The following is a 21,671-nucleotide window of genomic DNA, read 5'->3' on the forward strand; positions in this document are numbered from 1 at the left end:
GGCCTCTAGAGTGTTAACATGCTTTTCCTATTATTTGACCTGGTGACCTAGTTTTTGACCGCACATGACCCAGATTCAAACTTGGCCTGGAGCTAATCAATATAAACATTCTGACTAAGTTTCATGAACATACAGTCATAAATGTGACCTCTAGAGTGCTTACAAGCTTTTCCTATTTGACCTGGTGACCTAGTTTTTGACCTCACATGACCCAGATTTAAAGTTGACTTAAAGATTATTAATATAAACATTCTGACCAACTTTTATGAAGATACAGTCATAAATGTGACCTCTAGAGTGTTAACAAGCTTTTCCTTCTATTTGACCAGGTGACATAGGTTTTGACCGCACATGGCCCAGATTCAAACTTGGCCTAGAGCTAATCAATTTAAACATTCTGACTAAGTTTCATGAACATACAGTCATAAATGTGACCTCTAGAGTGCAAACAAGCTATTCCTATGATTTGACCTAATGACCTAGTTTTTGACCACACATGACCCGGATTCAAACTTGACTTAGAGATTATTAATATAAACATTCTGACCAACTTTCATGAAGATAAAGTTACAAATGTGACCTCTAGAGTGTTAACAAGCTTTTCCTTCAATTTGAACTGGTGACCTAGTTTTTGACCGCACATGACCCAGATTCGAACCTGGCCTAGACCTAATCAATATAAACATTCTCACTACTTTCATGAACATACAGTCATAAATGTGACCTCTAGAGTGCTAACAAGCTTTTCCTATGATTTGACCTAATGACCAAGTTTTTGACAGCACATGACCCAGATTTAAACTTGACTTAGAGATTATTAATATGAACATTCTGACCAACATTCATGAAGAAACATCTATAAATGTGACCTCTAGAGTGTTAACAAGCTTTTCCTTAAATTTGAACTGGTGACCTAGTTTTTGACCGCACATGACCAAAATTCAAACCTGGCCTAGACCTTATCAATATCTATATACATTCTGACTAAGTTTCATGAACAAACAGTCATAAATGTGGCCTCTAGAGTGCTAACAAGCTATTCCTATGATTTGACCTAATGACCTAGTTTTTGACAGCACATGACCCGGATTCAAACTTGACTTAGAGATTATTAATATAAACATTCTGACCAACTTTCATGAAGATAAAGTTACAAATGTGACCTCTAGAGTGTTAACAAGCTTTTCCTTCAATTTGAACTGGTGACCTAGTTTTTGACCGCACATGACCCAGATTCGAACCTGGCCTAGACCTAATCAATATAAACATTCTCACTACTTTCATGAACATACAGTCATAAATGTGACCTCTAGAGTGCTAACAAGCTTTTCCTATGATTTGACCTAATGACCAAGTTTTTGACAGCACATGACCCAGATTTAAACTTGACTTAGAGATTATTAATATAAACATTCTGACCAACTTTCATGAAGAATCATCTATAAATGTGACCTCTAGAGTGTTAACAAGCTTTTCCTTAAATTTGAACTGGTGACCTAGTTTTTGACTGCACATGACCAAAATTCAAACCTGGCCTAGACCTAATCAATATCTATATACATTCTGACTAAGTTTCATGAACAAACAGTCATAAATGTGACCTCTAGAGTGCTAACAAGCTTTTCCTATGATTTGACCTAATGACCAAGTTTTTGACTGCACATTACCCAGATTCAAACTTGACCCAGAGATTATTAACATTAACATTCTGACTACGTTTCATGAAGATACGGTCATAAATGTGACCTCTATAGTGTTAACAAGTTTTTCCTTTAATTTGTCCTGGTGATCTAGTTTTTAATCACAGATGACCCAATATCGCACTCGTCCAAGACTTTATTGAGGGTAACATTCTGACCAAGTTTCATTAAGATTGTGCCAAAAATTGTGACCTCTAAAGAGTGTTAACAGTCAAATTGTTGACGATGGACGACGGACACAGGGCGATCACAATAGCTCACCTTGAGCACTTCGTGCTTAGGTGAGCTAAAAACAACCTACTATTTATTAGAAAAATGGTAATCCCGTTTTTCAAACATTTTCTTGATCTTTGAAGCTAAATGTTAAAACATAAATGCTTTCATGCCAAACAAATTACAAATTGCTCGAAAATAAATAGAATGTTATATCATTGTTCAAATTTTGAACTGTTTTGTTGTTGAAATACAATGGCATAAGAAAGATTTGCAGTAACACATGTTCATATCTAAAAGAATTTTTTTATAAACAATCAAATAAGAGAACAATAATAAATTATTATACATACCTGTTCCCCATTACCATCTGGTCCCATATTCTGCAAACAACAAACTTACAAGTTATAACATTCAAACATACATAACCCTAGAATCACCAATCTGGCAATAGGATCAATGCTCCCACAATCATTTTTTGGCAGCAATTCTTATGTCTTTTAATATGTCTTATAAGTGCAAAAATATCCATTTGTCGAGCAAATTCCTATGTTTAATCACCATTTACATCAACTTTGACATTTCAAAGTATAAGCAGCATGAAGCAAGACAATGGGGGTGCTTATTTGTTGTAATATGGAACCAAACAACTTCAAATATCTCATGTAAAGAGTCAGTGTGTCTAAGGGCCCACTTTTCCCCCAAGAACTTCCTAGAATCAAGGCCTCAGTCTAATCTATGGTATTAGGCTTCTAATATATCATTTCAAAGTCAATTTGACTCGTGACTCTTGACATCAATACATAAATTTGTGTATCAAATTCCTACATTTCAGTCATCATTGACATCAACTTTGGCATTTCAAAGTATAAGCAGTATATATGAACCAAATCAATTGGAGTGCTAAGTTTTGTCTTAAATACTGGGTGGAATCCCCCAGACTAAACATCATGCAGTAAACATGAAAGCATTATTTGGCTGAAAAAGTTTTTAGGGTGTTCTTATTTAGCCCAAAATGGTAAGAAAGTGCAAAATGAATTGTTACCTTCCTTTGCTGGCAATAATCAGCAGACTTCTTGGTTTCTGCATACATAAGGTCAACACTGAAAAGAAAGAAATTAAAAAATGAATTCACAAGACAAAAATGCCATTTCAACACGTATGTTTGAATTATTGTGTGGTTTAGGTAGACCAATTCCTTGATTTCATCGATAAAGAGGCCATCATGACACACTATATTCCAATTTATCATCAGCAATTAGAAACTAGACATTGCTTTTTTGAAAAAGCGCTTGTCTCCTCCGTTGTGTGGTCGTAGGTGAGAAATAATCAATGATGGACATGAAATTTGTACTTTTAGACTGGAGACGAACAAAAATAGGGGTCATCTACTTGTCATGACCAACCTGCATACAAAGTATGAAGCGGAAAGAAGTGTGACCAACAAATTGTTTTTTACCTGAAGGTCACTTGACCTTGACGTCAAAATCAATAGGGGGCATCTAATAATCAAGACCATCTAGCAAACCAAGTATGAAGTTCCTGGGCCAAAGAGTTGTTGAGTAAATCAGCGGAAACCGTTATTTTACCTCAAGGTCACCTTGACCTTTGACCTACTGACCTGAAAATCAATAGGGGTCATCTACTAGTCATGATCAACTGGCATACCAGGTATGAAGTTCCTGGATCCAAAGAATCTTTAGTTATTGAGCGGAAACCGTTTTTTACCTCACAGTATTGTGACCTTGATCTTTGACCTACTGATCCAAAAATTAATAGCGGCCATCAACTAGTCATGACCAACTGGCATACCAAGTATGAAGTTCCTGGGTGCAAGTGTTTTTTAGTTATTGAGCGGAAACTGTTTCTTCACCTCAAGGTCACGGTGACCTTGACCTTTGACCTACTTATCTCAAAATCAATAGGAGTCATCTACTAGTCATGACCAACTAGCATGCAAGCGTTCTTCAGTTAATGAGCAGAAATGAAGTGTGACGTACAGACTGACTGACGGACTGATGGACTGACGGACAGGGCAAAAACAATATGTCTCCCCATGAATGCATTAAAAACAAGATCATCACTTGTCTGTTATTTCAGTCTATCAAGGAGCATAACTAGATAGAGTCATGTCTTTGTCACATATGTGAATACTGATAATGTGTACAAAGTTTCTTGTGAAAATCTTTTAACATTTTATTTAAAATGGAAAATATAAAAGATTACTGATTGCAATAGTTGAAAATTGTTACAGGACACAAGGACCAGTTACTTAACAAGACCAAAAAATTTCACAACATAACAAATTGCATTCTTGATGATAAAGGGCATTAATTGGTGTGTTTGAGAATGATTTTATAATAATTCTATAATAAATACAGGGCAAAAACAATATGTCTCCCCATGAATGCATTAAAAAACAAGATCATCACCAGGTCCAGCAAATCCTAACACTTTTGTCTGTTATTTAAGTCTATCAAGGAGCATAACTAGATAGAGTCATGTCTTTGTCACATATATGAATACTGATAATTTGTACAAAGTTTCATGTGAAAATCTTTTAACATTTTATTTAGATTACTCAATGCAATAGTTGAAAATTGTTACAGGACACAAGGACCAGTTACTATATATAACAGTACCGAAAAATTTCACGACATAACAACTGCATTCTTGATGATTAAGGGCATTAATTGGTGTGTTTGAGAATGATTTTATAATAATTCTAGGATAAAAAATACATCTAAGATAATGCTCTAACAAAAATTTAGAAACTTTGTATGCCTCACTGCAGGATTTCACAACTGGTACGATAACTCAAGACTTTGGCCCTTTATTGCTCACCTTCAAAAGAAACACTTTTAAGATGCTCAAGACATTTCTATTAATACACGGCGATTTGGAAAGTTATCAAACTCGGCCAAGGTATTATGCACATACACATTGTAACCAAATTTGGTGATGATTGGTCAAATGCTTGTAAAGTTATTGATCAGATCAGAGCAATTTTAGGTAATTTCTCAAATTAAAGCGCAATATACTCTCAGATCACTACAGCAATATGGCTAGCTATCAATCTCGCCTGAAGTATTATTATACCCATACACATTCTGACCAGATTTGATCATGATAGGACAAATGTGTGTAAAGTTATTGATCAGAAAAGACCAATTTTAAGTAATATCTATAGTTAAAGGGCAATAATTCTAGGGTGAAAACAGTGATCAAGCTACAATTTACCAAACAACTCTAAGATTTTATGCCCATATACAGGGGTATAGAAACGGGCCGGAAGCCGGTAAAATAAACCCGTTACTTTAGCATCTTCACCCGGCTATTTTCCCCGCATCAACAAAAATAAAATCTGTTATTTTTTGTCATGTTTTTATGTTAACATCCGTTTAAAACCCCAATTGTTGGTATTGTTTATTTTGGTTTCTACGCATTCGAACTACAATACAGCATTAGCTCAATGTGTGACGTCATTGGTCGCAGCCCCCTCTGGGATGTTTACAAGTGCTTGGTTTGGGTTTTCCAGCGTTCCGAACACAATAACATTAGCTTGATACATGACCTCATTAGTCGGCTCCCCCTCTGGGGATGTTTCGAAGTTAATGATTTGCGAAGCAATTGAGTGTGAAAAAAAGGAATATTTTTTCCAGACACCAAAAAGCGTAGTAAGTTTGCAACATTTGCGTGTCTGGCCTTCTGTTAGTCCTATTACCATTTTAATGCAACATTCCTTTGCGTATACGCGTGGTTCCCGGGTGTAAACAAAGTGAAACAAGCTTGCGGTGATGTCACTGCTTAAAATAATCCGTTATTTTGATGAATTTGACATGTTCCTTTGGTGAAATTTTGTACGCTTTAAATGTCACAAAGTGTCCAGATATTTCTTTTGGTTGTTAAAACGGGATATGTTAGCTGCAGGTGAAAAAAAATATCTAGAACCACAGAAAATGAAGTTAAGATGTTTAAGAGGATCAGAGTGATTCAGCGGCTGAAAGTATAATAATTATTAATTATATATACGATTAGGAGGGAATTGCTAGCAAATGGCAAGGCATGTGGTCTGAAATGCTATAATTTTATCCTGAGCTTGAATTTGACAGTTATTTGGATTATAAGTTAGCCCTCACTGGTGGGGGGTGAGGGGGTAGTACTCAGATTTAGTATCATATTCAAGTACATTTATGTTAAGGTTCCCTGTTACAAAATAAACATGCACCAGAAGACTAGAAATTTTGTTTAAAAAAGGCTTAAATTCATCCCACAAGGGGCGTTGCCCCCTAGACCCTAACTGGGGAAGGACACCCAGACCCCCACCCACCCGCCTACTTTTGGGATATTTCCTGCTACTTAAATTAATTCCTACACCCCTGCATATGGGCTGTTTCAAAAAAAATTGGTACCAGAGGCAGAAAATATACTCATTTCTTAAAGTGTTTACATCACTTCATTTAACATATCCAAATGATCTACAATTATCAAAGTTTACAAAAATGCAAATGGTTCAGTGAAAACAACCAATATAAATTGTAAGCAGAACTTTTAATGAACTTGATAAAGGAAAAACATATGAATTACTAGATCAGCTAACATATCAAAATTTTGAAAACTACAAAGTAAACATAGATGGTTTTGAGTTTCATTGGCAAAGAAGTTTTACACAATTTAACACCTTCAAAACAACTGTATGTCCAATTTTGAACTAGAAATATGTTTTTTATTACAATATTGTTTTTTTTTTTCGCAATGTGTGCACACAAAAGTTTATGCCTTGGTTAAAATAAAAGACTAATTTTAGCCAATTTCCATAATTCAAGGTAGATAACTCTTGAATTACTTAAGCGATATGGCTGTTGTTTCAAACTTGCCAAATATATTATGCCCATATACATACTGATGATTGGGCAAAAGGTTCTAAAGTGACAATAGATCTAACAAGACCTATTTTAGTAAGTTCTGAAAATGATTTCTCTGAAGTGACACTAGAGAGTCAGCAATATGACTACTTATCAAACTTGGCCAAGATATTATGCCCATACAAATTCTCATAACGTTTGGTAATGATCGGATAACATTATAGATGCCGCCCGCCCAAACACTCACCCACCTGTATGCTGCAGGTGAAATAATAATACGTCCCATTTTCTAAACCAGCATATAAAAACATGAAATATATGTATTTGTTTAAAAAGTTACAAAGGGCCATACCGTAATTGACTGGGTATAAGACGATAGGGGGTATAAGACGCAGGCAAAAAAAGCCGTGAAAAATCTGAGGAAAAAACTTTTAATCTATGTTTTGGGTTAAAGGACGCATAGAAAAAATGTCTGCTGCGATTGGCCACGATGTTTGTTGACAATGACGAAAAAAAATATTTTCATGAAAATGGTGAAGGTTATTTTTAAAACCATACAAAACTAGCAAAATAATTTTAATATGTTTCATTGTTTATTCATTTCATGTAATGTAAAAACATAGCAAATTATTTAAAATTTGTATCTGGATGGCACTGAAAAGTACCTTTTATGCCAATTTGTAAGATTTCTTTGTGACAGGATATAGTAAACGATAACCTGTCGAGAATGAAAAGTTTAGAAATGCAAAAACCTTATATTATACTGGTTTGTTCTCAAAATGTCAACACCTACAGAAAAGAATAAAGAACGTGGCAAAGTGCGAAAAAACAAGACCATTATCACAACAGTTTGTAGCATTGGTATGTTATAAACAGCTTTAATTTAGGTATAGTGTGAGTTTTTCACACCTTATCGTACAACTGCCAAAAAAAAGTTGACAGTGCACAGCTTTGCTTCTTTATATGCATGTTTAATTATTGTTATATTCAAAATAATATTGAATAATTTTAATCGTACAATATTTTTTTTTTAATTATAAACATCTTATGATATACCGTATCCCGATCTTCAACTGCCGTTTTAACCCGTATATACTCGATTGATATGACGCGAGTACCATCCCTTCGTACAGAAGTCTAAACAAAAGCTCGCCCTAAAATCTACCTCAGAAAAAAATAGGGCTGTGTATTGCTGGACAAGAGGCGATCCGATTCGAATCGCGATCTTTGACCTGCGATACACGAATCGATTCATGATTCACTTGGTTATAAAGCAATACATATTTTGAAAGTAAATGAATAATTAAAGTAAAAGAAAAGCTTCATTTTTGTTTAGTTTTTCTTAGGGTAAACAACATTTTAACTTAAATTTAACTTCATTTACACAATACACGTTCAATTTCATGACAATAAGCTATATTACATATTATGCAACCATAAATCCTTTTTTTCATCAAAGTTTTTTTTTCAGAAAAATGCTCAGGCTCGAGGCATGATCTGGTCACTGTAACAATATCCCCAGCTGTAGAGAAAATTCATTCAGAAGCAACAGAGGTTGCCTGAACACATAAATTCATTTTGAAAAGACGAGTGAGATATGGGTAGAATTCACACTTGCTCTTCCAAAAAAGCAGAGGGTCCTCAGTCGGTTTGAGTTTAACTTCATCCCTATATCTAGTTATTTCCTTGCTGATTTGCTGTTCCTTTGTAATAGTTGGTTCAACTTTCAAAAGTTCAATGTCTTCCTCAAACAGGAAACTCAAAGCAAACTTCTTTGCTGGAGGTGGAGAAATAACTGCATCTCCTGAGTCTGACTCTGGTTTAATGTCATGTGAAGGACCTGGCATTTGTGGTAAGACTGGTAATGGGGGCCCTTGAACTGATGCACAAGGCTCATGAGCAGTCTTAGGTTCAACTTTGACCATAACACTAGTAGAGAGTGACATAGCCTTGTCATGAATTATCTGCCAAACATCTTCTTTGGGCCCATCTTTGAATATGGGATCGAAATCACTTGCTTCTTCCAGAAAGTGCAGAAGATTTTCATCAGTATACCTTGTCATCAGGTTTTGAAGAACAGCTTTCCGAGCCTTCCTTTGAAAAACACTATCCGCTTCCTGTGGGGAGTAAAACCTTTTCAGTTTATTGAGGAGTGGTAAAACAATACAAATTGTTGGCTTTTGGTCAGGAGACATGGCTAAGGTAGCAGATATAGAGGTTCCATAAATTGTAGAAACTCTTCACAACGTTTTGTTTCCTCTTGTCCAAGTATGCTGATGCCAATTATGGACTTGACCTCATGCTGTTTCTTGACAGTTTTATCAGTGAGAGTGGCCAGTATTGCTACTAGTTGTTCAAGAAATCTTTCCACGATCAGGTAACTACTATTCCATCGAGTACGTACATCAATAATCCACTTGTGGTCTGGAAGCTGTAGCATCTTTGGCATACATGTGATAACGTCCCGGACATCATATCTCTGTCACGGAGTCACGAAGCACCATGTTTGTCCCGGAAAGTCATAAAAAAAAACGAAAAAAAAAATCTCGGAATCGATTATCTTAATTTTACCAATGTAAGTCAGCTATTTTGCCTGTCCGGGACACTGGTCGTAAAACACAGGACATGTTGACACTAATCCGTTAATTGGTACGTGTGTCGTCGAGGTCATCGTCAATCACCCGATCTATTGGCCTATTGTTGTGCTTAACGAGTCGGGGATGGTTCTTGTATACAAAATCATTGTTTTCATATGGATATGTTTGGTCTTATGGAGTACTATTTATTCATCCGTGTTTAGTACAAACATTATATGGATAAATCTTATTTCTTATATAATTAAAACGTACTTTAATATGACGATCATTCATAAAAATAAATAACCCTGCTTTTAGTAAAAAGTTTGAAACGACTTATATAAATCTACCTGAATCAGTTTAACATCATATGCAACTGTATTTAGACATAACTTGATTGATTTTGGATTTGTAAAAAATGATCACTTACACAGGCATCATGAAACATCAGACTCCATATAACATAGACTAAATTTTGTTTTTATTATCACAGGAAATGCAATGACATGTGCTTATTAAAACAAAATGAACAAGGGTATTTTTCAGAGTACTTTTTTTGGTTATTTAGATGTTTTTATGCACCAGCCAATTGTATATGCCCCCCCCCCCCCCCCCCTAAGTCTGGAATAGCGGGGACTTTGATATCAGGTCTCTCAAAACTGGGGAAAATACCCGACCTGCAGGGACACACTGCTGGTAAAATCCCTGCCAAATGGCCCGCAACCCCGAATACCTATGTGAGGCCCATTCCCAACTATTTTCAATATGAAGACAAAACCACATTCACTAGGCACTGCACTTGAAAGGTAAAAACACAGCCCATTGCCTCTGCTGTCCCCGGTTTACCCCTGGAACAAGGGCGAGGGGTGGGCGGGGCAGTGGTTACAATTGACAAGTGCATTACAATCCCGGATTATGCTGCAAATAAAAACAAACTATAAGGTGATAAACTTAGGCTTACTTATGTTGAGGTATATCCAGACCAGTGTTTATATCGCTATTTGTGAAAAGATATTTGTTCAAAACTGTTGTTTTGTGAGAATTTGATCAAAAATGAGCTCGATACATCAATTTGGACCAAACAATGACTCATGTTCCAGTTAAGTTGATCTGTCCGATTTCCATTCAAAACGAGTCACTAATTACGCAATATTATCGCTACCAGTCTCAGATACACATGCTTTATTGCATAATCATGATTGCTTTAAATAATGATCCTTTAGTGCATTAGACGATCAACAATGACTTCAAGCATGCTCAAAACATATTTATTATCAAAAATACGATTTAATTTCCAAACTTCGAGCCACATTGTTTATACCGGAAGCCACCGTTTTGATTGAATTTATTGAAACCCATGCTAAACCGATAAATATACAGTATAAAAACACCACGCATCGGTAACTTCCCTTTACAAAAACACGATACTAGCGTAGAAAAATTACACTTGATTATTTTTAGCCTTTTAATAAATTATTACCTGAAAAAAATCTGCTTGGCGATCAAAATGGAGGTGCGGGCGCACAAAAAAATAAAAATATTTTTTTTACATTTTCAAACAAGAGCTGTCACAGTATGTGACGAATGCCCCCGAATGTGACATTGACCTATGAACAAGGTCAGTACATGAAAAGTTAAAGATCAAACAAATACATATGGCAAGTTATTTTAAATTGCCTCTGAACATAAAAAATACCACCCATCCTTGACAACCTACATTCTTATGTCCTTATATTCAGCATTCCATTGTGAATAAACACTAAGTGTATCTTTCACCTTAGAGGTAGGGACATGGGTCTTGCACGTGACACGTCGTTTTGGTATGTCGAACACATGTGGCAAGTTATTTTCAAATCTGTCCATACAAGAAAAAGTTACAGCCAGGACATAACAACCAATACTCTGTATCCTTATATGCAGCACTCGATTGTGCTAAGAGGTAGGGACACGGTTCTTGCACGCGACACGTCGTCTTGGTATGCCGAACACATGTGGCAAGTTATTTTCAAATCTGTCCATACAAGGGAAAGTTACAGCCCGGACACGACAACCTATACTCTATGTCCTTATATGCAGCATTCTATTGTGAATAAACACTAAGTGTGACCTTGACCTTAGAGGTAGGGACACGTTTCCTGCACGCGACACGTCGTCTTGGTATGCCGAACACATGTGGCAAGTTATTTTAAAATCTGTCCATACAAGGGAAAGTTACAGCCCAGGCACAACAACCTATACTCTATGTCCTTATATGCAGCATTCCATTGTGAATAAACACCTAAGTGTGACCTTGACCTAAGAGGTAGGGACACGGTTCTTGCACGCGACACGTCGTCTTGGTATGCCGAACACATGTGGCAAGTTATTTTAAAATCTGTCCATACAAGGGAAAGTTACAGCCCGGACACGAGATATTGAGCCGGACACACGGACGGATGGAAGGACGGACGGACGGTGCGATTTTAAAATGCCCACCTTTGGGGGCAAAAAAAATAGAAGCGGTAAATCTGCGGAACGAAATATCAATGTGGTGTGGCCGAATGAAAATAAAAATAAATAAAAAGTCATAAAATTAGAATATAACTGGATATGTGCCCAAAGTACACAGATGCCCCATACAGTGAATGAAGAGCAAGCCCAATCATTGAAATCAGACTTTTGGATGAACAAGCCAAAATTCTTATAGGGTTGGCATCAAATTTTTGAACAAGCCCTGCTATATAAAATTCAGATTTTCAGCAAGCCAAAAATACATTTTACCAGTGCAGGGCTTGTGGGCTTGAGTTAATTTCGACCACTCAAGCAATATGTTGTCAATTATAAAAAAAAAACGGAAATAAACTATGAATGTCTTCCGTCAATTTCCACCACAAAATAAGTTGCCGGTCAAGGCGTTTCTAAATATAGTAAAATAAAAAATCCAATCTTAGCACTTTGCAATCATAGATTGCAAACTGAATCACAATTTTTTTTGTGATGATTGGTGACTATGATCATGCAAGGAAAACATTCCAGATGTTCTGAATACCAAGGAAGCATCATTTTGGATTATTGTCAAATGGCGACCGATGAAAACCATAACACATTCTTGGCAGGACAAGAAAATAAATACAATCTGAATTTTATTCTCAGTCCATAAGCCCATCCGGTTTACTTTATTAAATATTGAACAAGTCCAGCATTTTACCAGTCTCTGGCTTGTGCTTTTTTCAACCACAACCCATATGTCACGTTTGCCCCAAAGCAAGGGCCATTATATTCTCCATTCACCATAAATATGCATCAAAATTATGCAGTGCAGATGGAAACCAAATTCCAGGTTCACAACTTCATCGCCTAAATATAATTCCACCATAGTTTGTTGACTCTTGTTAAAATAGTTTTGGGATTTTGAGCGGCAGAAATGCCAACTTTTGCAAATTCAAGGGCCATAAGTCTGCTTTTATTAAGCAGGAAAATAGGTGCTTAACATCACCCTTTAAACATTCCCCAAAGGATTAATAATTTTAGATTCGAAAGTTATCCATACAGCTGAGATAGATTTATGGTCCATGAACAGTGCAATTCCTCTCTTTGTTCTTTAAACATTGTATAAAGTTTAATTAAACTAGAGATTGCTTTTTTGAAAAAGCGCTCGTCTCCCCTATTGTGTGGTCATATCAGAAAAAAAAAATGAATGATGGACATGAAATTTGTAATTTTGGACTGGAGATGAACAAAATCAGTGAAGTTTGGTTTATTCATCAGTGAAGTTTGGTTTATTCACCCGTATTATATAGTGAATATCAACTGCAACCTTGACCTTTGACCTACTGATCTCAAAATCAATAGGGGTCATCTACTAGTCATGACCACCTACCATACCAAGTATGAAATTCCTGGGTGCAAGCGTTCTTTATTTAATGAGCAGAAACGAAGTGTGACGTACAGACTGACCAACTTACAGACTGACTGACTGACTGTCGGACTGATCACAAAATCAATAGGGGTCATATATACTGGTCATGACCAACTTGCACACCAAGTATGAAGTTCCTGGGTGCAACTGTTTTTTAGTTACTGAGCAGTAACCGTTTCTTCACCTCAAGGTCAAGGCGACCTTGACCTTTGACCTACTGATCTTAAAATCAATAGGGTTCATCTACTAGTCATGACCAACTAGCAAACCAAGTATGAAATTCCTTAGTGCAAACGTTCTTAAGTAATTGAGCAGAAACCGTTTCTTCCCCTCAAGGTCACGGTGACCTTGACCTTTGACCTTCTGATCTCAAAATCAATATGGTCCATCTACTAGTCATGACCAACTAGCATACCAAGTATGAAGTTCCTGGGTATAAGCGTTCTTTAGTTATTGAGCAGAAACCATTTTTAAGCTTAAGGTCATGCCAATATATTGTTTTTTTACCTGAAGGTAACCTTGACCTTTGACATTTTGATCTCAAAATCAATAGGGGTCATCTACTAATCATGAACAACTAGCATACCAAGTATGAAGTTCCTGGGCCCAAAGGATCTTTTGTTATTGAGCGGAAACCGTTTCTTCACCTCAAGGTCAATTGAGCGGAAACAAAGTGTGACGTACAGACGGACGGACTGATGGACAGACTGACCTAAGGGTCAGTAGGGGTCATCTACTAGTTATGAACAACTAGCATACCAAGTATAAGATTCCTGGGAGAAAGCGTTCTTTAGTTATTGAGTTAAGTAGTTATCTTCGCCTCAGCCTCATGGTCACGGTGACCTTGACCTTTGACCTAGTGATCTCAAAATCAATAGGGGTTCATTTACTAGTCATGACCAACTAGCATACCAAGTATGAAGTTAATGGGTGCAAGCGTTCTTTAGTTATTGAGCGGAAACTGTTTCTTCACCTCAAGGTCACGATGACATTGACCTTTGACCTTCTGATCTTAAAATCAATAGAAGTCATATACTTGTCATGACTAACTAACATACCAAATATGAAGTTCCTGGGAACAAGTGTTACTGAGCAGAAACCATTTTTAAGCTTAAGGTCAACGCCAACATATTGTTCTTTACCTGAAGGTAACCTTGAACTTTGACCTTTTGATCTCAAAATCAATAGGGATCATATTCTAGTCATGACCAACTAGCATACCAAGTATGAAGTTCCTGGATCCAAAGAATCTTTAGTAATTGAGCTGATTACCATTTCTCCACCTCTAGGTCACGGTGACATTAACTTTTGACCTACTGATGTCAAAATCAATAAGAGTCATCTACTAGTCATGACCAACTAGCATACCAAGTAGGAAGTTTCTGGGTATAAGCATTCATTAGTTATGAGCAGAAACCATTTTTAAGCTTAAGGTTACCACCAACCTATCGTTTTTTTTGCCTGAAGGTTACCTTGACCTTTGACCTTTTGATTACAAAATCAAAAGGGGTCATCTACTAATATGAACAACTAGCATACCAAGTATGAAGTTCCTGGACCCAAAGGATCTTTTGTTATTGAGCGGAAACCGTTTCTTCACCTCAAGGTCAATTGAGTGGAAACAAAGTGTGACGTACAGACGGACGGACTGATGGACAGACTGACCTAAGGGGCAAAAACAATAAGTCTCCCCATTAATGGGGGAGAAATAATTCCAACAGTTATGCACAGGACAATGATAATTACAACAGACTGAACAATCGACCAACTGTAAGGTGACTCCAATACAACCACTTCAAACTGCCATTGTCAGGGGTCTAAATATTTACATACAGAGCTAGGAATGTGTCCTTTTTCATTGTGTCGTAGGCTTGTGCAGGTAGTTCTACAATAGCTCTATTCCCCCAGAACTCCAAATCTTCATATGTTAATGTGGAATAGCCACCAACTTCTCTCACATAGGCTTCAGCAAACATGTGCTTTGCTGTCATTGGACCAGTACTTCCTTCCTGAAGACAGAATTAAACAATGTTTACAAATTTGTCATGGATGAATCAATGTTACTGTCAAATCTGGTTGAAGGACCACCTGCTTCAAAACACCTTATTGGGCCAATACAAATCCCCCCCATGTTTTACATTATAAAGTATGTGCATTAAGTGGCAAACTGTCCAACACGGCTGTAGTCACTAATTTTAGATCCCCTTAAAGCCATTTAAACACTAATCAGGGGTAATTCTATGTTAGATTTTCAATGAGAGAATTGCTCCCATTTGTCCAAAATTGGTGAGAGAATTTTAATTTCAGTGAGATCTTTTATAATACATGGATAACGTAGTAATAAAACAATGCATAACAGTAATTTGTTTCATGAATATCAATATATTTTCAAATTTACAATATATAGATATATAGATATAATATATACACTTGTTTGACTAGAAGGAAACACTTGTTAACAGTTCAGATATATAGCATGAACATTCATACTCATTATTTTTGAGCAAAAAATAGGATTTAGCCATTTTTGCTGAAAGGTACATTGACTTTTTTGGGGAGATGAAGGCTTTCCTTCGTTGTTTTCATCTGAGCCTGGTACTTTATTTTGGTCCAGAGGCTTTTATCAAGGAATGCAAACGTTTTCTGATTAGACATTTTGACGCTTCCAATATTGTAGACGCGATTAAAATGCAGTGGTAACCCGCGTAAAACAAAATTATTCCGGGTCGCCAAAAAACGCTTGAAAACAAGGCTTAGAGCGTGGACAATATCGATCAAAACATTCGATAAGACAAATGCATTCAATGTAGGGGAGGCAATTCGTGAGTAATTTAATAAATATAAACAAGAAGCTATCTGCGACTACGATGCTTTATTTTGTAAAACAACAAAAGGGAAAAGGCACACAATACACAAACTGCGATCAAGCGCGAGAATATCATGCATTTATGTGATTTGGATGCAATTTGAGCGATTTTATCGCTTACTAAATTATCCCTGACTAATTAGCGGTCACTATAATCTAATGTCACAGACACTTCCACAAATAGATTTTCCAATACAATTGGCTTTGATACTTCATCCATTTGTATAAAACTTGGTTAAGTTGTACATATTGGTTTTTTTGTACATTTAAATGATTAGATTGGATAATTGTAATGGATAATTATTGGATAAATGTTGAACAATGAATAATCATTTCGTCCAAAAGATGACCAAACCAAAGAGTTAACCAGTTTTATAGAATTGACTGCTGAAGTTTACTGTCATCCAATCAAAATGCATATTACAACTCAAGCCTGACGTGTTTACTGATTGAGAAATCATGTATATAACACGTTGGCAAATGTTTTGACACAATTAATGAACATACTTGAATAAACATTACTAATTAAGTTAATGATCGAATACAAAGAAAGAACACCGGTTATTATGAATTCACAGTTTGCAATGTCACTTAAAGGGATGAAACAAGTTATTTGTTTTCATTTCAATTTTGAAAGTACTGCAATTTCTTTTTTTACTAATTAATATTTACATTGGATTGTGCAGCCTTTTTCTGATGTACTTACATTCCCAAAGCAAAATATATATTTTTTCCAATCTTCACATTGTTTTTTTTTTTTTAAAAGTCTTTTTATCTGTACTGGTTCATTCAACATCCTAATAGATTATGTTATGTAAAGTTTTGGGGATAACTGAATTCAGAAATCAGTTAACATGTTCGTTGACCTTAAATGTAAATATCCAGTGGTTGAAATTAACACAAGCCCTCAAGCCCTGCACTGGTAAAATGCCTTCCAGGCTTGCTCAAGTTCTGAATTTTATATCGCAGGGCTTGTTCAAAAATTTGTTTCTAAACAAAAGTATAGGAATTCGGGCTTGTTCATTTAAAAGTCTAATTTTGATGACTGTGAATCATTATGATATACCCAGGTCAGCAATATTTCAAGCGTTTAACCAGTCAGTCTACCTAGTTTATAATAGGATTTGTTTCCTTGTTCTTTGATCTCAATGTTTACAGTTTTAATAAGAAATGTTTCAGGCATATGTGTTGTGTTATAAATATTAACTTTATTTATATCCCTTTAACTTAGTTTTTATATCCCTTTAACTTAGTTTGATTGCAAAGGTATAGTAAATTTTAGTAACAATAACTGTAATCGCTCTGAAATTCAAATTCTGAAAACACAAAACAGTACTGGTGTAATGTTAATGTTAGCAGATTAAGTTTAACCTGAAGTACACCACTTTCACTATTGGTGTATGTTAGTACTTGCAGTGAATGTCAGTAAATAAGTTAATCAATACTCTAAATTTGCAGTTCATGGGTAGGAACCATTAAGCTTTTCGCTCTGTATCAGTAGGGGTATTGTTAATATACTGTATCGTTTCGTTGGTATCAGTATCGGACCGTTTCGCCCTGAACGGTAAGCAGCCCTAGGTAACAGTAAAACACATCGTAAGTGTTAAACTCTGAAAGAACCAGTGGTCGAAATTAACACAAGCCCTCAAGCCCTGCACTGGTTAAATTTCTTCCAGGCAGCTCAAATTCTGAATTTTATATAGCAGGGCTTGTTTAAAAACTTGATGCAATAGTATAAGAATTTCAGGCTTGTTCATCCAACAGTCCAATTCTGATGACTGAAAGAATGTGTCGAGTGTATTAAATTATTGAAAATGGTAGAAGTGCAAGAAGCGTTACCAAGGAATTTAACAGTGGACAACACAATTAAAATTTCTTGCATAAGCATGAAATTGTGGATGAATATGAGAGCAATGGTAATCTAAATGCAACATGGCAGAGCAAAGTTACAAGAAACTCAATAAACTTGTGTAATCATGGTTTTTGGATGCGTGTGCTTGTCTTGTTACTGTTTCTGCTTGACAATGCTCACAGAGTGACATTCTGGACGTATGCAGATAACAGGAAATGTCCATGGACTTGAGATCAGAGACTGGTGTAAAGCAAATGGAAACAAATGCCGCCTGGACACAGGAATGGCAAACCATTCCTTTGAAAAGAGGCCATAACTCCAAGGTTACTGCAAACTGCATCTTCTTTTATCATGCATGTACTGTTTTATTTAAATATGTTGAGTAATTTAGAAGTTACACTGCTGACAAGAAAAACTAGCCTTTCATGAGTTATCGTCCGGAAACTGTTTTCTATTTTTAGTAACAGTGACCTTGACCTTGGCCCCAGCAGCCCCGATATCAAACTTGACCTGTATCTTCTGATGTTACACCTGTGTACCAAAAATTGTTCAAATCTGTCTAGCCTTTCATGAGTTATCGTCCGGAAACCGTTTTTCTATTTTTAGTAACCGTGACCTTGACCTTGGCCCCACCAGCCCCAATATCAAACTTGACCTGTATCTTCTAATGTTACACCTGTGTACCAAAAATTGTTCAAATCTGTAAGCCTTTCATGATTTATCATCCGGAAACCGTTTTTCTATTTTTAGTAACAGTGACCTTGACTTTGGCCCCACCAGCCCCAATATCGAACTTGACCTGTATCTTCTGATGTTACACCTGTGTACCAAAAATTGTTCAAATCTGTCAGGCCTTTCATGAGTTATCGTCCGGAAACCGTTTTTCTATTTTTAGTAACAGTGACCTTGACCTTGGCCCCACCAGCCCCAATATCGAACTTGACCTATATCTTCTGATGTTACACCTGTGTACCAAACTGTATCTTCTGATGTTACACCTGTGTACCAAAAATTGTTCAAATCTGTCTAGCCTTTCATGAGTTATTGTCCGAAAACTGTTTTTCTATTTTTAGTAACAATGACCTTGACCTTGGCCCCACCAGCCCCAATATCGAACTTGACCTGTATCTTCTGATGTTACACCTGTGTACCAAAAATTGTTCAAATCTGTCTAGCCTTTCATGAGTTATCGTCCGGAAACCGTTTTTCTATTTTTAGTAACAACTAGACAAAGCTGTATAATTTTTGCCTATTTTAACTTATTCAGGGGCCATAATTGGAGACATGATCATGTGATTCCAACCACAATCACAGGGGCAAATGTTCTCACCATGGCTAAAAGTTTGAAAAAGATTCATTCAAAAATGACGAAGGAGTAGGACGAACAAAACTAATTTTACCCAATTTAACTCATTAAGGGGCCACAACTCCACTCAGGATCATGTGACTCCCACCAAATTCATGGAGGCAAAGGTTTACATCATGGCCATTAATATTTGAAAGTTTGAAAAAGATTTGCTCAATAGCTTCAAAGAAGAATCCTGGACAAAGCTAATTTTGCCCAATTTAACTCATTAAGGGGCCACAACTCCACTCAGGATCATGCGACTCTGACCAAATCCACGGAGGCACAGGTTTACATCATGGTCATTAATATTTGAAAGTTTGAAAAAGATTTGTTCAATAACGACAAAGATGAATCCCGGACAAAATAATTTTGCCTACAAGGGGAGATAACTCCAGTCAGGGTCATGTGACCTGTACCAAATTCACAGAGGCGAAAGTTTACAACATGGCCATTAATTTCTGAAAGTTTGATAAAGATTTGTTGAATAATAACAAAGATGAATCCCGGACAGGGCTTATTTTGCCTACTTTAACACATCAAGGGGAGATAACTCCAGTCAGGGTCATGTGACCCGTACCAAATTCACAGAGGCGAAAGTTTACAACATGGCCATTAATTTCTGAAAGTTTGATAAAGATTTGTTGAATAATAACAAAGATGAATCCCGGACAGGGCTTATTTTGCCTACTTTAACACATCAAGGGGAGATAACTCTGGTCAGGGTCATGTGACCCGTACCAATTTCACAGAGGCGCAAGTTTACATCATGGCCATTAATATCTGAAAGTTTGAAAAAGATTTGTTCAATAACGACAAAGATGAATCCCGGACAAAAAAAAACGGACGGACAGACGGACAGACAGACAGACAGACAGACGGACAGACGGACAACCCGATTCCAGTATACCCCCCCAAACTTTGTTTGGGGGGTATAATGACAGATTACTTTAAAAAGTGAACTTGTTGATGTAGTTGTGCATGTTGACTGATTTTGGTGATTCGCTTTTGCTATTAATTGCATAAATGCATGTTAAAACATTTATTCCTTTTCAATTTTGGAATAATTTTATTTACATTTGTATTTAAACTTCTATAATGATGATGATAAGATGGTGCTTTGAGGTGGTTGTTAAGATATATAATTAACCTCTGTTTAAACAAAGCTTAAGTGGCAAAAATTTGCCACCTGGATAAAGTGGCCACCTGTTGTCGCGAACATCGCGAAATAACAGACTTTTATTCTAATATGAGTTAGTTAAATATACAATACTTTTGAGATTGATTCTTATGTTATACAGATGTTATATGGTTATCATTTGTTTAAACTTTAATTTGTATTACCTTAAGCTTTTTACAATATTACAGTTTAATTGTTTAAGTATAACATTTTTCATTAGCACCGTTGACCTTGTAACTAATCGCTATGAGTCTACCAGTGTTATTCAACGGTGACATTGCTCCGGCGGAGTCGCACGAATAACACATGAATTCATGCTACTCACAATACTCGTGCACTTCATGTTTGTTTTGGCAGTAAATAATAGTATAAAAGGCCTTTGTTGGGCGTTTAGAAAAGAGTTGAAAAAATTAGAATAAAAAAGAGTTAAAAAGTGAATTCAAAGGAATTATAATTAAAAAGAGTTACAAGTGATTTAAAAGGAGTTAAATAAAAAGAATTTATAAAGGTTTATAACATCGGACTATCAATTATAAATTGGATATATGACAAATTGTTGGATTATAATAGTTAGAAAGTGTTAACATCTGGAAATAAATTCATTACTTACTATTCACTATTTAGGACATTTACTGTGAATTGTTATTGGAATTAAAATTGTTAAAACTGTATAAATAAAGAAAGAAACAGTGAAAAATTGTGTTTGTGGTCTTTCATAAAGTTAAGACCAAAAATCTAATGTGGCTAAAATAAAAACACCGCCACACCTGTCTTAAGCAGCCTCTTTGACCTTTTCTCAAAAGTGGCCACTGTATACAGGTTGGACTGTAAGGCCTTAATAAACATCTTTTTTGTCAAGAGTAGTAATTCTAAATGTTTAGGGCAGGTTTGGAACTTTAATCTTTTTTTATATTGTATTTTTGCTGGTTCTGCTAAGGGTCTGTATTTGTGTATCAGTTTGGTACTGTTGGGAACAGTGTTTATGTGACCAGACCGATGATTATCTGACCGGACTGTGCATTGCCGATTTTACTTATTGATATCATTTGGAATACTTCTGTTTTAATCATCAGTTCAGCATGGTTTACTTTCAAGGAATCTGATTGGTCAAAGGTTTATGTAACCTTTCTTATGATTGGTTCGTGGATATTTCGCTCACTGTTTCCCACGATTTTC

General features: G+C 36.1%; 1 protein-coding gene across 2 annotated transcripts in view; it reads right to left on the reverse strand.

The window, feature by feature from the left end:
• The window catches only part of LOC128208761 (uncharacterized), a 140,169-nt gene that overhangs the window by 93,216 nt on the left and 25,282 nt on the right, over positions 1 to 21,671 (reverse strand). For both annotated transcript variants that reach the window (XM_052912344.1, XM_052912334.1), the window contains exons 6-8: positions 15,086 to 15,261; positions 2,959 to 3,016; positions 2,267 to 2,296 (exon numbers count right to left, since the gene is read on the reverse strand). In XM_052912344.1, the coding sequence (XP_052768304.1) occupies positions 2,267 to 2,296; positions 2,959 to 3,016; positions 15,086 to 15,261 (264 nt within the window). The remainder of the gene's footprint in view (positions 1 to 2,266; positions 2,297 to 2,958; positions 3,017 to 15,085; positions 15,262 to 21,671) is intronic.

This window comes from Mya arenaria, chromosome 2, assembly GCF_026914265.1.
Source record: "Mya arenaria isolate MELC-2E11 chromosome 2, ASM2691426v1".
Taxonomy (NCBI): Eukaryota; Metazoa; Mollusca; class Bivalvia; order Myida; family Myidae; genus Mya; species Mya arenaria.